General features: G+C 55.0%; 2 protein-coding genes across 2 annotated transcripts in view; one reads left to right on the top strand and one right to left on the bottom strand.

Moving 5' to 3' along the window:
- Window positions 1-15,458, top strand: part of LOC115636335 (protein ABHD15-like) — a 575,307-nt gene that overhangs the window by 291,088 nt on the left and 268,761 nt on the right. The gene's annotated exons all lie outside the window — the stretch shown is intronic.
- The window catches only part of DPH1 (diphthamide biosynthesis 1), a 60,050-nt gene that overhangs the window by 9,971 nt on the left and 34,621 nt on the right, over window positions 1-15,458 (bottom strand). Inside the window, exons 5-7 of the mRNA XM_030536274.1 lie at window positions 11,542-11,696; window positions 5,186-5,307; window positions 1,689-1,757 (exon numbers count right to left, since the gene is read on the bottom strand). Of these exons, the coding sequence (XP_030392134.1) occupies window positions 1,689-1,757; window positions 5,186-5,307; window positions 11,542-11,696 (346 nt within the window). The remainder of the gene's footprint in view (window positions 1-1,688; window positions 1,758-5,185; window positions 5,308-11,541; window positions 11,697-15,458) is intronic.

The raw sequence follows: 15,458 nt of genomic DNA, 5'->3' as shown, positions 1-15,458 counted from the left end.
GCACCGACGGCTCCTCCAACTCGGCTCCTGGCTGGAGAAGCCAGGGCTCTTTGCTCGCCTGGTGTCCCCTGCCCTGAGGCAGCCACCTCAGGCTGATCCGTCAGTGCCAGCCTCTCCCTGCCCGGCGAGAACCATCTGGGGAAGGTACCCTCTGGCCTGGCCCAGGTACAGGAGCCGGCCTGGATGGTTCATTAGACTCAGCAGGCCCTTCCTACCACCCGCATTAGAGGGGGAATGAGCCCAGATGCTGTGGGAATGGGTCACTAGAGAATGTCAGCCAGTGGCCCTCTGGTCAACTCCCAATGCAGGGCAGAGCAGGGCATGCGTGAACAGAGATCCGGTTCGCCTAGGCTCGGGCCCTGGCTTCAGCCCTGCCAAAGGCTGCAACGCACACAGGCCAGGCCACTCGCTCTCCTCCTGCTCTGTCATTCTTCCCCCTCATCAATTATGAAGAAATCTTTGATTTGTTGCTTTGTTTGATGAAGAGAATTTTAATCAAATCCCACTTGGGCTGCAGCAGCTTCCCCAGCCCCATAAACCTGACGTGCGTCTCCCGTTAGTAACAAACGACCTACTAAGAAATTCAGATTTCACAAAATGGGCTAGCCTTTCGCTCCTGATATTTCATCTGCTTTCAGCAGCCTCATCATCACATTTTATGGCCTCTGCCTGCAGCAGCCGGGGAGTTTAATGGCTGCACCTCAAAGAGCTTTCACAGGTACTTGTCAAAATGTTTATATTCAGCCCGAGTAAATGGCTGGTTTCATCTCATCCAGCCCGACTCCCCTCTGCACCTCTCCCTCAGCCCTGGAACCGCTGGGGATAGCTCCGTGGCGGCTCCCCCACATGACTCCCTGCCAGCCAAGTCCACCTGAGTGCCCAACACCCTGTAGGAGGCCAGACCGTGCTGCTGGGACCTGCAAGGTGAAGGCCCGGGGCCTCGTTCTGCCCCAGAAGCAACAGTCAACTGAGGCCATGTCTGCCTGTCCAGTGCAGCAGCGGCACGGCTGGGCTGGTACAGCTGGCCGCTGCAGCGCGTCTGGTGAAGACGCTCTAAGCCGACGCTCTGTGTCCCGTTGGCATAATAAAACCACTCCCGCGAGCGGCAGAAGCTGTGCTGGTGGGAGCTCCCCTGCCGGCATCGCGCGGTGCACACAAGAACTCATGTCAGTGTACTGTATGTCGCTCGGGGGGGTGGTTATATGACATAACCTGTAGCGGAGATAGAGCCTGAGAAGCCCATGAACGGGCTCTGCTCTTGGTAGACAAGTTTTGACCTCACCGCCTCTCTCCTCGCCCAGCCACGCTGCACTGCGGACCAGTGGCGGCTTGCAGAGCACTGGCTGCTGGCTTCCCCACCCTGGCTCTGGCAGCAAATTGTATTAAAAAGCTAAACAAACATTAAACACTTCCCAGCATCCCTGCCATGGGCTCCCATGGGCGGGGGGGGGGGGGGGGGACCAGGGGAGGCCAGGCAAAAGCCAGTGGGAGGGGAGCCGGGTCTGAGCGACAGTCAGGGGAAGGAGAGGCGGGATGCCCAGCCAGAAATGGGAGGGGAGGTATCCACAGACAGTCTGACTATGCCCATGCTAGGAAATCCCATATCCACTCCCCAGCAACGCCCCCGGTACGGCTCAACCCTACAGTGTGAATGTTGGTGACCCCTGCAGCCTGGTTGGCTCCAGTACCTGTAGGCGGGAACTCCGGGGTTGGCAATCATGACAGATTCCAGGTGGAAGCGCCCATCTCCCAGGTACCTGTAGCAGGCAGAGAAGAGCTCAGGGACGCTGTCACGCTGCTCAGGAGCCAGCTGACTCCAGAGCGCAGTCCCAGAGCTGGGGACGTTTGGTTCAGGCCCGTTCTGACTGCCTGGTGGCTGCTGCTGCTGTCAGCACTGGGTGTAGGACACACACTGGCCCATGCTGAGCACAACAGGCACAGAGCAGGGAAACAACCGACTAAGGGGTGGGTTCAAGCAGCCCTGCACTCTGGGACTTGCAAACAAAGCCTGTGAGGCCACATGGGGACCAGTCAGCGCCAGTGGGCAGGGGAGAACCAGCTCACGCTGGCAAACAGAGAAAGCCCCCGCGCACGCAGCTGGCGAGGGGATGGGACCACTCTGCCTGCACTCACACAGCAAGGGAGGCCACCCTCGTTTGGTCTGACTTATATGTGGAGCTCAAACAGCCCTGGCGTGAGCAGGATGAGGAGCATCACGTGAGCCTTCATGGGTTGAAAGCACTTGACTGCTAGCGGCAGGCAGGAAGATCTCTGCTGCCTCCTTTGCTTTAACAGCATCACATGCAGACAGTGAAAGAACACAAGGACGTGGCTCTGGGAGCCTGCCTGGGGGATGAGCTCTGGGGTCCCTGAGTTAAAGTCAGGGCTTTGCACAGCGATGGGGCTGGCCCTCCTCACCATTCCTGGCCCAGCCCATAGCTAGGTTCCAGGGGCCAGGCCAGCATAGCTGGTGCTGTAAGCCTGGAGTGTAGACACAGCCTAAACCAATGGCAGGGGGGTTTCCGTCGCTGTAGGAACACCCCCTTTCCGAGCGCTGGCAGCCAGCTCACTGGATGTGTCCACACTGGGGCTTAGGTCATCGGGGTGTGGATTCTTCACAGCCGAATGATGTAGCTATGTTGACCTAAGTTTTAAGTGTAGACCAGGCCTCCATATGGAACAGAACCCAGCCATGCTAAGCTGCCCGCCCCGTACACCCAGCAGCCTCCTGGGCACTCCAGGATGTGCCCCTGCTGGGCCCACTGATGCAGTGGCACCTGGGCACAAGTGAGACTGCAGCCCTGGGCACTGACCATCTCCTGGGTACCACAGGTACCGAAATGAGTCAGGAGCGTATTTTAAATAATGCAATTTCCATTCCCACCACTCCACCTGGGGCTCTCCCCGCCCCGTAGCCAGCGCACGCCGCCACCACTGGCTGGGGGAGCACCCCCTGCTGGAGCCAGGAGAGGCATCCATTCTCCACCCAAAAATGGATTCCTGCTGCTGGCCTGGGGCAGAGAGGGTGAGTCAATGTGCAGCCTCAGATCTGCTCAGTAGCTACATCTGGTTAGAGACATTTCTGCTTCCATTTCTAATCAGATTTCAAGTCAGCAATTACATTTCAAAGCCTTTCATTCAGCTGCCCTAATGGAGTGAGGGCTTGGAAAATGAATTCAGACGTAAAACTTGACTAGATTTTGCCCTTAATTGGAGAATGACATTTTGGAAGATCAAAGCTAATTTGTCTGGAAAAGTTAGCCCCAGAGACGGGGCTAAATAAGAAAATAACAACTCAGACAGGAGCCTGTGGAGTCGCACAGGTACAACAGCCAGTGCCACAGCTGGGACTCACCTGCAGCAGCTGGACACCCACATCTGCAATGGAACAAGAACCCACAAGCTGCACCCGCTGGAGTTTCTCTCTAGCACAAGGAGAGGGCAGGGCCAGGGAAGGGGGTGGGCCTTGAAAAGCCCTAGTCTACATGAACATGGTGCGGAGCCTGAATCCTCCTCCCTGAAAAGGTGGGAGGGCAGGAAATTGGAAGGCAACACATTTAATACTGATCCAAGGAAACCCATGATTAGCCTGCAGAACTCAATGCCACAAGACATGACTGGGGGCAGGAGCTCCACAGGACTGCAGTAGGAATCAGGCATTCCCATGGCTAGTTCCTTTAGGCAGAAGGAGGATTTACTGGACAGCTCCGACCCCTCAAGCCAGGGCCTGAGCTGTCCATTGTCTAAGCAGCATGCCCCAGACTTTCCAAGGCCAAGCCCCACTTCAGGAAACGAAGCCAATTGCGCGTGTCCCCTGCAGACCCTATGGCCTCGCCACTCTTCAGTTGTTCCCTGAGGGGGCACTGGTTCTTGTTGCCTCCTTTGGAGCCGGTGACTGGGCTAAAGGAAGCCCCCCCTGGGAGGTGCTGGCAGTTCTGTGTGCCTCTCACCATGCTGTGTGTCTACAGAACCCACCAGAGCAGCCCCCACTATGCCACCCTGGTGCAATGTGCCCACTGCCATGCCAGCCCAGAGTCAGGGCAGCTGCAGCTCAGCACAGCAAGCCGGAGGGGCCTGTCACTCAGTCACAGGATGCCTGGAGAAAACATCTAATGGCTCCATGCTGGCTCTGAGGCACTGGATCCAAGCATGGGCATCAGGCGCTCCCGAGGCTCTGGGGAGAGAGGGGCAGTGCAGAGCGGAGTTTGGAGCCAAGGCCAGGCCAGGCCGGGCAGGAGGAAGGGAGGCTGGGGCCAGCCAGAGGTGAACTTGACCAGGGAAGCAGCAGGTCCAGCGTGGGCTCCTGCCAGAGAGCAGTGTGGAAGGATGGGATGTGTGTGAGGGGTCCTCCCCTCCCACAGCCCTGCGCTGTCACCAGGATTCGACGCATCGTGCACTGACAGGCCATCATTCCCCTGTGGGCTGGGGTGAGACACGCCAAGCTGGCCTCCGGGAACGTGCCCCCGTTACCTCCCCCCAGCACAATGGGCCAGCGATCCCGATGCAGGCCGTTCAGTCACTGTGCGTGCTAACCCGAGGGGTGGGCGCCACCCTATCCCACTTCAAGCTCCCAGGCAGGCTCAGGGGGCAGCATGAGCTGTGGGTCGCCTGCCCCACACACAGACTGCCACTGAGGGCACAGCCAGTGCAGCTCTGCCTGGGCTCCCCTGGGTGGGGTCGTTTATTTATTTATTCTGCAGCTCACTATATTCACAGTACATTAAGCATTTCCATTACCTAAAATAATTAGGTGATAGGAAGCGAAGTGCTCCCTCTAATTTGCTGTCCTTAAATAAAATTAATAGTGCTGTGATGTTGGGGTCCGGCCATTCGTCTTCTCCAATTATCTGCCCGCCTTTCCATCTACTATCTAGTCTGATCTACGACTCAATTCTTCCTTCTACGCTACAAGCACAAGCCACTCTGTGCAGAGCCTGCCAGGTGGGTCCTGTCTCCCCCAGGTCTGGATTACAGGGAACCACCTCTGCCAGATTCCCATTCCCCCTGGCACCCTGGAGCGCAGGGAATCCCAGGCTCCTCAGAGGTTTCCAAAGCTCCCTGGACACGCATGGGGCTGTACAAATGGGGGAAGAGGCCTGCTCAACGCACAGGTTTTGTATCGCCTGAACTAGAGGACTTAAAAACACCCATCATTGAAGTGTTTGCGAGGAACCCTGGTACTTACACAACGGCATCTGTGTCCGGCCCCAGCTGGGGAGACGTGCAGCCCAGGATCTCGCCTGGCGAGAGTGGCTTGCACTGCGGGATGCTGACTTTGTATTCAGAGCGCAGCACTTGGGAGGCTGCCTGTGGGGAAGAGACAAGGGGTCAGAGACAAACATGAAGGACGGGGCTTCAGGGTGGGCTGGGCTGAGAACAAACTGCCCCAGAGGCTGAGGGAGGTGGAGAGGGATGGAGCGGTGCAGCAGTGTGTGCTTGGAATACAGCCCCTGACTGACTGCACAGGGCATTCCCAGGCCGCCTCATCACATCTCCGCCCTCAGACTCTGTGTCCTTTGCCCAAACGCCTGGGCCCCTGCCAGCCCCCAGCAGCAGGCTCCGCCAGGGGTCAGCTGAGGGGCCCTGGCATGCAGGAGGGTGCATGGCAGAGGTGAGGTCTCCAGGCAGGGCTGGAGCAGTGAGAACTCGCCTGGCCGAGTGAACTGGCCCTGCCTTGGCGAGGGAACGTAAGCCAGATGCTGGAAGCCGCTAGCAGACGCATCAATTAAAATACAAGAGAAAATGTTTAACGCTTCAATGACCCCAAGTTTAGACAGACACGACTCAAGAGGCTCATTCATCTCTCCCGTCCTGCGGAGCCGGCCATTCACAAGGAGCCTGTGAGCGGCTGCTGGCACTTCCCCTGCCACTACCAGCATCGCAGCAAAATGCCAAGTGCTCTGCTGCTTGCCCTGACATTTACAGGGCCGGCTCCCCTGGGACGGCGGGGGCGCATGGCATGAAACATTGATCAGAGTTATTACAAAGCACTTGATGAATATTATTGCAGCTACTCATTAGAGGGGAACTGGTGGCTCTGAGCAGTCGCTGAGGCTGGAAAGAGAGACACCATTAGACACGCAGGTGTGCACCCTGCACAGCCCCTCCCCAGACAGGTGTGCACCTTGCACAGCACCCCCCCCGACAGGTGTGCACCCTGCACAGCACCCCCTGACACGTGTGCACCTTGCACAGCCCCCTCGACAGGTGTGCACCTTGCACAGCCCCCCAACAGGATGTGCACCCTGCACAGCACCCCCAACAGGATGTGCACCCTGCACAGCACCCCCCCGACAGATGTGCACCTTGCACAGCACCCTCCCGACAGGTGTGCACCCTGCACAGCACCCGCCCGTCAGATGTGCAGCTTGCACAGCACCTCCTCGACAGGTGTGCACCCTGCACAGCACCCCCCACCCCACACAGGCTCTGGCAGGCACCCTGCCCGGGCACATGCAGTGCTGTACTCTGCAGCTCCGCCCGGAGGGGGCTGCAGCCCAGCAGGGAAGGAGTGCTGGGTCTTCACACACCCAGAACTGTTTTAGGGCCCTTCAGAGTGAAATGCTTTGAGAAAAGCAAGCTCTTCCCCCTTCCCTTCCTTCACCCTGGCACCATGAGCCCCAGCCCCAGGACAGGAGCATATCCCCACCCCCTGACACTGCAGCACCCAGGCATGGAGGCTCCCACAACTGCCCGATTTCCAGGCTGAACACAGATAGGCTGATAACATAAGAACATAAGAACGGCCGTACTGGGTCAGACCAAAGGTCCATCTAGCCCAGTATCTGTCTACCGACAGTGGCCAATGCCAGGTGCCCCAGAGGGAGTGAACCTAACAGGCAATGATCAAGTGATCTCTCTCCTGCCATCCATCTTCATCCTCTGATGAACAGAGGCTAGGGACACCATTCTTTATCCTTCATAGCTAATAGCCATTTATGGACTTAGCCACCATGAATTTATCCAGTTCCCTTTTAAACATTGTTATAGTCCCAGCCTTCACAACCTCCTCAGTAAGGAGTTCCACAAGTTGACTGCGCGCTGTGTGCAGAAGAACTTCCTTTTATTCGTTTTAAACCTGCTGCCTATTAATTTCATTTGGTGATCCCTAGTTCTTGTATTATGGGAATAAGTAAATAACTTTTCCTTATCCACTTTCTCCACATCACTCATGATTTTATATACCTCTATCATATCCCCCCTTAGTCTCCTCTTTTCCAAGCTGAAGAGGCCTAGCCTCTTAAATCTTTCCTCATATGGGACCCTCTCCAAACCCCTAATCATTTTAGTTGCCCTTCTCTGGACCTTTTCTGGTGCCAGTAGATCTTTTTTGAGATGAGCCGACCACATCTGTACGCAGTATTCGAGATATGGAGTACCATGGATTTATATAAGGGCAATAATATATTCTCAGTCTTATTCTCTATCATCTTTTTAATGATTCCTAACATCCTACTTTTTGACTGCCTCTGCACACTGCGTGGACATCTTCAGAGAACTGTCCATGATGACTCCAAGATCTTTTTCCTGATTTGTTGTAGCTAAATTAGCCCCCATCGTATTGTTTGTATAGTTGGGGTTATTTTTTCCAATGTGCATTACTTTACATTTATCCACATTATATTTCATTTGCCATTTTGTTGCCCAATCACTTAGTTTTGTGAGATCTTTTTGAAGTTCTTCACAGTCTGCTTTGGTCTTAACTATCTTGAACAGTTTAGTATCATCTGCAAACTTTGCCACCTCACTTTTTACCGCTTTCTCCAGATCATTTATGAATAAGTTGACTAGGATTGTCCTAGGACTGACCCTTGGGGAACACCACTAGTTACTCCTCTCCATTCTGAGAATTTACCATTAATTCCTACCCTTTGTTCCCTGTCTTTTAACCAGTTCTCAATCCATGAAAGGACCTTCCCTTTTATCCCATGACAGCTTAATTTACGTAAGAGCCTTTGGTGAGGGACCTTGTCAAAGGCTTTCTGGAAATCTAAGTACACTATGTCCACTAGATCCCCCTTGTCCACATGTTTTTTGACCCCCTCAAAGAACTCTAATAGATTAGTAAGACATGATTTCCCTTTACAGAAACCATGTTGACTTTTGCCCAATAATTTATGTTCCTCTATGTGTCTGACAATTTTATTCTTTACTATTGTTTCGACTAATTTGCCCAGTACGGACATTAGACTTACCGGCCTGTAATTGCTGGGATCACCTCTAGAGCCCTTTTTAAATATTGGTGTTATATTAGCTAACTTCCAGTCATTGGGTACCGGAGCCGATTTAAAGTACAGGTTACAAACCTTAGTTAATAGTTCCGCAATTTCACATTTGAGTTCTTTCAGAACTCTCGGGTGAATGCCATCTGGTCCCGGTGACTTGTTAATGTTGAGTTTATCAATTAATTCCAAAACCTCCTCTAGTGACACTTCAATCTGTGACAGTTCCTCAGATTTGTCACCTACAAAAACTGGCTCGGGTTTGGGAATCTCCCTAACATCCTCAGCCACGAAGACTGAAGCAAAGAATTTGTTTAGTTTCTCCACAATGACTTTATCATCTTTAAGCACTCCATTTGTATCTCAATCATCCAGGGGCCCCACTGGTTGTTTTGCAGGCTTCCTGCTTCTGATGTACTTAAAAAACATTTTCTTATTACCTTTTTTGACTTTTTGGCTAGCCGTTCTTCAAACTCCTCTTTGGCTTTTCTTAATACATTTTTACACTTTATTTGGCAGTGTTTATGCTCCTTTCTATTTACCTCGCTAGGATCTGACTTCCACTTTTTAAAGGAAGTCTTTTTATCTCTCACTGCTTCTTTTACATGGTTGTTAAGCCACGGTGGCTCTTTTTTAGTTCTTTTACCGTGTTTCTTAATTTGAGGTATACATTTAAGTTGGGCCTCTATTATGGTGTCTTTAAAAAGCGTCCATGCAGCATGCAGGGATTTCACTTTAGTCACTGTACCTTCTAATTTCTGTTTAACCCCCTCATTTTTGCATAGTTCCCCTTTTTTAAATTAAATGCCACAATGTCGGGCTATTGAGATGTTCTTCCCACCACAGGGATGTTAAATGTTATTATATTATGGTCACTATTTCCAAGGGGTCCTGTTACAGTTACCTCTTGGACCAGCTCCTGTGCTCCACTCAGGACTATATCGAGAGTTACCTCTCCCCTTGTAGGTTCCTGTACCAGCTGCTCCAAGCAGCTGTCATTTGAAGTATTGAGAAATTTTGTCTCTGCATTTCATCCTGAGGTGACATGTTCCCAGTCAATATGGGGATAATTGAAATCCCTCACTGTTATTGAGTTCTTAATTTTGATAGTCTAATTTCCCTTAGCATTTCATCATCACTATCATTGTCTTGGTCAGGTGGTCGATAATAGATCCCCAATGTTATATTCTTATTAGAGCACGAAAGTACTTTCATAGAGATTCTATGGAACATGCGGATTCACTTAAAATGTAGAATCAAATGAAGTAAAAATTTTCTTTCACATATAGTGCCACTCCCCACCCCCCCACGATCTGTTCTGTCCTTCCAATATATTTTGTACCCTGGAATGATTGTGTCCCATTGACTGTCCTCAGTCCATCAGGTTTCTGTGATGCCTATTATATCAATATTCCCCTTTATCACAAGGCACTCTAGTTCACCCATCTTATTATTTAGACTTCTAGCATTTGTGTACAAGCACTTTAAAAGCTTGTCACTTTTTAATTGTCTGCCCTTTTCTGATGTGTCAGATTCCTTTTTACGTGAATGCTTCTCGTCTGATCCGGCCCTTACATTGTCCTCTTCCATCCTCTGCTCCTGACTATAACCTAGAGAATCTTTATCAATAGACTCTCCTCTAAGGGCTGGTCTACACTAGGGGAGGGGATCGATCTAAGATACGCAACTTCAGCTAGGTGAATAGCGTAGCTGAAGTCCAAGTATCTTAGTTCGAGTAAGCTCTCGTCCTCACGGTGCGGGATCAACGTCCGTGGCTCCCCGTCGACTCCACTCCCACCATTCGCGTTGGTGGAGTTTCGGAGTCGACAGGAGCGCATTCGGGGATCGATATATCGCATCTAGATGAGACGTGATATATTCATCCCCGAGAAATCGATTGCTACCCGCCGATACAGCCGGTAGTGAAGATGTACCCTAAGAGAAGTCTCTGTCAGATCCACGTGCTCCTCTGCAGCAGTCGGCTTTCCCCCATCTCCTACTTTAAAAACTGCTCCACAACCTTTTTAATGTTTAGTGCCAGCAGTCTGGTTCCGTTTTGGTTTAGGTAGAGCCCATTTCTCCTGTATAGGCTCCCCCCATCCCAAAAGTTTCCCCAATCCCTAATGAATATAAACCCCTTCTCTCTACACCATCCTCTCATCTATGCACTGGGACTCTGAAGCTCTGCCTGCCTACCTGGCCCTGTGACGAACTGGGAAAGTTCTTAATGTTTTCTCTGAATACTGTATTGGTGCCTCAGTGTCCCCATGGCAGTTCTTAAGTATCTGGCAGAGCCAAGGGCCAGTGCACCTAAATGCCTGGCACTCTGTCTCCTAGCAACTGATGGCCTGGGCCCCTCCTCTGCAAAGGTGCCAGCTGAAGGTGTTGGAGACAAAGGGATCAGGTGACCTCCTGGCCCGGGAAAGGGGCTGAGGAGAGAGGAGGGGCTGGGAGGGGTTGTTAGTCTGGAGCTGGCTGGGGTCGAGGGTGGAGGGCAGACCTGAGGGTCTGGCTCACTGCCCCCCAGAATGGACCCGGCTGAGGGGTCCCGTTCTCTGTACCTACAAGCTCTGTTTTAGACCCTGTTCCTGTCATCGAATAAACCTCTGTTTTACTGGCTGGCTGAGAGTCACGTATGACTGCGAAGTGGGGGTGCAGAACCCGGTGGCTTCCCCAGGACCCCGCTGGGGTGGACTCGCTGTGGGAAGCGCACGGAGGGGCAGAGGATGCTGAATGCTCCAAAGAGAGACCCAGGAGGTGAAGCTGTGTGAGCTTCTTGCCCTGAACAAGTCTGCTCCAAGGGAGAGGAGGTTCCCCAAAGTCCTGACTGGCTTGGTGGGGAGCAGTTCCAGAGCATCGCCCGGTGACTCCGTAACAGGCCCTGCGCATGAAACTGGGAGCATTTCTGAGAATGCCACCATAGAGGTCCTGGATTTCAGTCTCTTCTCTATCAGCCTAAATTTGGCCTCCAGGACTGCCAAGGAGAGGAGTGTGAGTGAGCTGTCGATTATGGGACGTTTGCAGACCCTACTGTGCTCCTTATTAAACCCATCCAGTCCCATTAGCCCTGGGAGCCCAGGGTTTGCGCTGCAGGTACGACAGGCACTGGTCCAATAGCTTCTGGCCTGGGTTCCCTGCAGAAGGCCCAGCTAGGGAGCAGGTGACTTGGAAGCCACCAGGCGCTGGTTCCAGGAAGTTGTTGCTTATCTGCATTCGTAGGCATTGGGAGGCAGCTGGTTGTGGGAATGAAAGAGCCCCCCAGTGTTACCGGTGTGAGGCCCCAGGTCCAGCAGCCAGCCCGGCCCCACAGCTGACTCACCTGCAGAGCGGAGACGAACTGGATGGTGCTGACGAGAGCCAGGCAGGAGCCCTTGGGGAAGTTGAAGTGGATGGTCTCCACGAAGTGGGACGTGTCGATCTTGATATCCACAAACACATAGAGCATCCTCACCCCCTGCGTTGTGTCGATGGGAACTAGGGCCAAGGGGAGAAAGGTGTGAGCTCAGCTGGCTGCCCCAGCCCGGCAGGCCAAGAGGTGAGGCACAGGGCCAGCAGAGCATCCCTACTGCAGCACCTCCTAGCCCACGCACAGGCACTGGCTGGGGAAGCAGCCAGGGAGGAGCTCGAGCCCAGCTGCTGAACAGTCCCCCCCGGGGCCTGAGTGCAGCTATTATGTAAGGAGAGGGGCCGGCCCCACTCAGCAGCACTGCACTGGCTTGCAGAAGCCACCAGGCAGCCCCGACCCCATTTTCAGAGGCTCCCAGCTCGCTGTCCAGTGCTGTTTCATGTCATCTATTTACACTGAAGAACGTGTCACAGGCAGGCAGGGCTCCCGGGCCCAGGCACGGCGCTAGCCAGGAGATGGTGCGCGACTCCCTCGGCATGGCAGCGCCAGCCCACCGTGGCCAGGTCAAGGCGTGTAGCACCCAGCTGTGACAGCACTGGGAGCTGAGGCGCGGCAGGCAGAGGAAAGCAGCACTCGGTCATTTCTCTCTGGATAACGGCCGCCCAGGGAATCGATGAACACAAATCTAATTACCCTCCATGCTAAGGAGCCCATGTCACCACGATTAAGCGAATAATTAAAGAACACGGGGTCCGCATTGACCCACGGCTCCACGCTCACTGCCCACTTCAGTGCCATTCACCTGAGCACAATTAAGTGCCAAATTACTCCCTCTGGGTGGTGGGGGCTGTAGAGGGTCTGCAGGACCACAGAGGGAGATGTGCCCTTGTCCCTCACAGAGCAGGGGGCACAGCACAAAGGGCAGGGAGATCTCGCTGTAACCAATGCAGGGGTAGGGTCACCAGCCTGCTCCGGGCACAGGAGCTCTGCTCGAACAGCCAGGGCCTCAGCCAGCAAATCAACGGGGAAGGCACCAAGGGGTGCATGGCCAGCAGCTGCAATGCACAGAGCCAGCCCCACTGGCTCCTCGCTGGGACCAGACCATTGCCTTGCAGTGCCTGCCCCTGTTCGCACTGCTGGGGCCTGACACCCCAGTGCCACATGGAGGCCCAGGAAGCCAGTGCCACAGCTTCACAGCAGGTGCAGTACATGCCCCTCTGTTTTCCCTGTAAACTCGCTACACCCTGCCTCAGGCTACTGGGGAATCCCGCCATGGGCATGGCGCAGGCCTGCACCACATGAGCCACTGTGGGAGACCCAGTGCCCGTGGCTACCTGGCTCCGAACACCACAGGCCTCAAGCTTGCTAAGCAGGGCCAGGCTGGGTCAGTATTTGGCTGGAAGCTCGGCAGACGGTGATCCCCTCTGCATCAGAGTGACCCCAGTGGTCCAGGTAAAGGCACTGCCTTTAAGAGAGGCTGTAAAGGCTCCAACTAGTGTCCATGTCTGGTACATGTGCGGGCACTGGCACAGCCCCCTGCCCCGGCCGGATCAGACAGAGTGTTAGTCAGTCCGTTCCCTTCAGCTTTTGTGCCGAGCTGCTTGCCCAGGAAGTGCTCCCCTCCAGCAGTGGCTGCATTTCCCTGAAAGGGTTGGGGACCTTCACCAGGAGAGCCCAGTGCATAAAGCAGCTCCCACTCATGTGCCGGGGGAGATGCTAAGGAGAGATGCCCCCGGAGGGATTTTACTCTGGTCCCCGAAATGGGCCAAGCTGGGGGTCCCTTCAGGAAGGCGGCAGCGTCATGTGAGCTCCTGCTCCCGAGTGCTTCTCTTCTCGCCGTTCATTAATCTAACAGCCGGGACAGACCAGGAGTTTTTATGTCCCCAGGCTATTGACGGCGTCTCGCCCTGACCCTCGCTCCTATACTGCAGCGATGGACATTGATCACAGCGGTCACTCCCCCGGACGTGGGTTGGGACCCTCCCTTTCCAACTCTGCAATATTCTATAAGAAATGTGATTATTAAAAGTCATTTCTATGCCCTGTAAATTCACCTTCCAGGGAGGCAACCCCACCTGGGCCCCATGATGCAGACATAGATGGAGGACCCACTCTGGGTGGGGCACCTGGGCCGTCCTGCATGAACTCCCATAGGTGAGGACTGGACCCAGGGAGCCGGAGGAGTCAGCACCAGGGTTTAGAACTGGCTCCGGACTCAGCCAGACCCCAGCTCCCACGGCCGAGTGCCTGAGCCTCTGGAAAGTGCAGACAGCCCCCTCCCCCCCCGCCACACAGGAAAGGTCGTGGGTGACCGATGCTGGAGTGCATGGTAGGCCAGTGCCCAACGGGTGGGGATGCTCTGCTGTCCACTGTAAATGCGCAGGGAGTGTGTCTTGCGAGCTCTTTGTGGTCAAGCAGGGCCCCTGGGTCACACAGCACGCCGCTGGGCAGGCAGATGCACTCTGGCCATGCCAGTAGAGACACAGTCAAGCCCCAGGCCAGTCTCAGTGGGGTAAGGGCAGCAGAGCCCACCCACCTCAAGCCAGGAGGTGGCCTCCTGCAGCTGGGCTTCGTCCACCCCAGGCTTGCCCTGCCCTCCGTTACCCGAGGCAACAATTCCACAGAGCCACCTTAAAACCCAAAGTGTCTTATTGTTATTTTTGGACTGATTCCACCCTGGGTGGACTTCAAAGTTAGCAGCATCTGGGACAGCAGCGCAGTTTCCATGGCAACTGAATCCGGAGTACCCTTCTGCCTAGGGAGAGCAGAGCTGCTCCTCGCCTGCCCTTTAAACCAGCCCTCATGGCCCCCACTGCCACCAGACCAGAGCTAGCACGGGCCCCAGGGCAGGAGAGCCCTAGCCAGACCCACCTCTTCTGCTCCCCTAGGCCTCACTCAGCACCTCCCTTCTGCTCTGGCTCCCACCAGACTCCCCGGCTCCCACTCCCCTCGGCAGCACCTGGGACTGAGGGGCTGGAGTAAGGAGCTTTGCAGCCTCAGAGCCTCGCTATACGGGGAGCCTCCCCTACCACTGGAGAATAGCAAAGTGACGGGGACTCAGGACTCCTTGGTTCTAATCCTGGCCCCGGCCCTCCCCCCTCGTCCCACAGGCAGAGCACCGACCTGCCTGCCGGGCCAGGGAGGTCACTGATCAATGTGCATCCAGCCGTGCAGGGAAGGGGGTGGGAGCACCAGGGTCAGGCCGCGGCGAGTTTCCATCCCCATCCCCGTCCCTGTCCTGTGCCGAGGTACTGCAGGCCCGGTGGTCTCACTGTTCTGGAGCCTGAACACACCAAAGCACCAGGTGCCCCAGGAGCGGGGCAGGGAAGCTCCCCCTTCCCTGCAGGCAGGCGGCGAGAGGGCGTTTTCTGAGCAGCAGCTGGAGAGCCCAGGGTGTCAAACACAGCCCCTCCGGGAAAGGGGAGGGCTGCCCAGGGGCTTCCTTCGCCTGCCATGCAGCCCCCACCCCAGGCCTGGGGAGGGGGACAGACTGGGAAATGCTGCCTCCAAGGGGTCCCTGTGCCATGGAGGGCAGCAGCCCAGGAGGGAGGCATGACACCCTCTCTCTCTCCCCCCTAGGAGGCGTTTGGATCCCACTGGGGGGCCACAGCCACTCTCCCCAACTCGGGGCAAAGCAACAGGAGCCTCCAGCTGGTGCTGATCCAGGTCCAGAAGAGGCTACAGCAAATATCTCTATGTGAATGGGATCATGTTTTCCAGCTGGGAGCTCCTCCCCCCGGCGCGCCCAGCTGGTTCGGGCCCCTCCACCAGCCCCTGGAGCACACGGTGCTGCTTGCAGCTCGGCTGGGCAGAGCCTGTCTGTCAGGCAGCAAGCACCTCCCCAGAGAGTGGGAGCCCCAGCTCAATACATGGCCGAAGGGAGCTCACAA

This window comes from Gopherus evgoodei, chromosome 17 (genome assembly GCF_007399415.2).
Source record: "Gopherus evgoodei ecotype Sinaloan lineage chromosome 17, rGopEvg1_v1.p, whole genome shotgun sequence".
In the NCBI taxonomy this organism is placed as follows: domain Eukaryota; kingdom Metazoa; phylum Chordata; order Testudines; family Testudinidae; genus Gopherus; species Gopherus evgoodei.
Note: the sequence above shows the minus strand (reverse complement) of the source record. Positions and strands in the feature narration are given on the sequence as shown.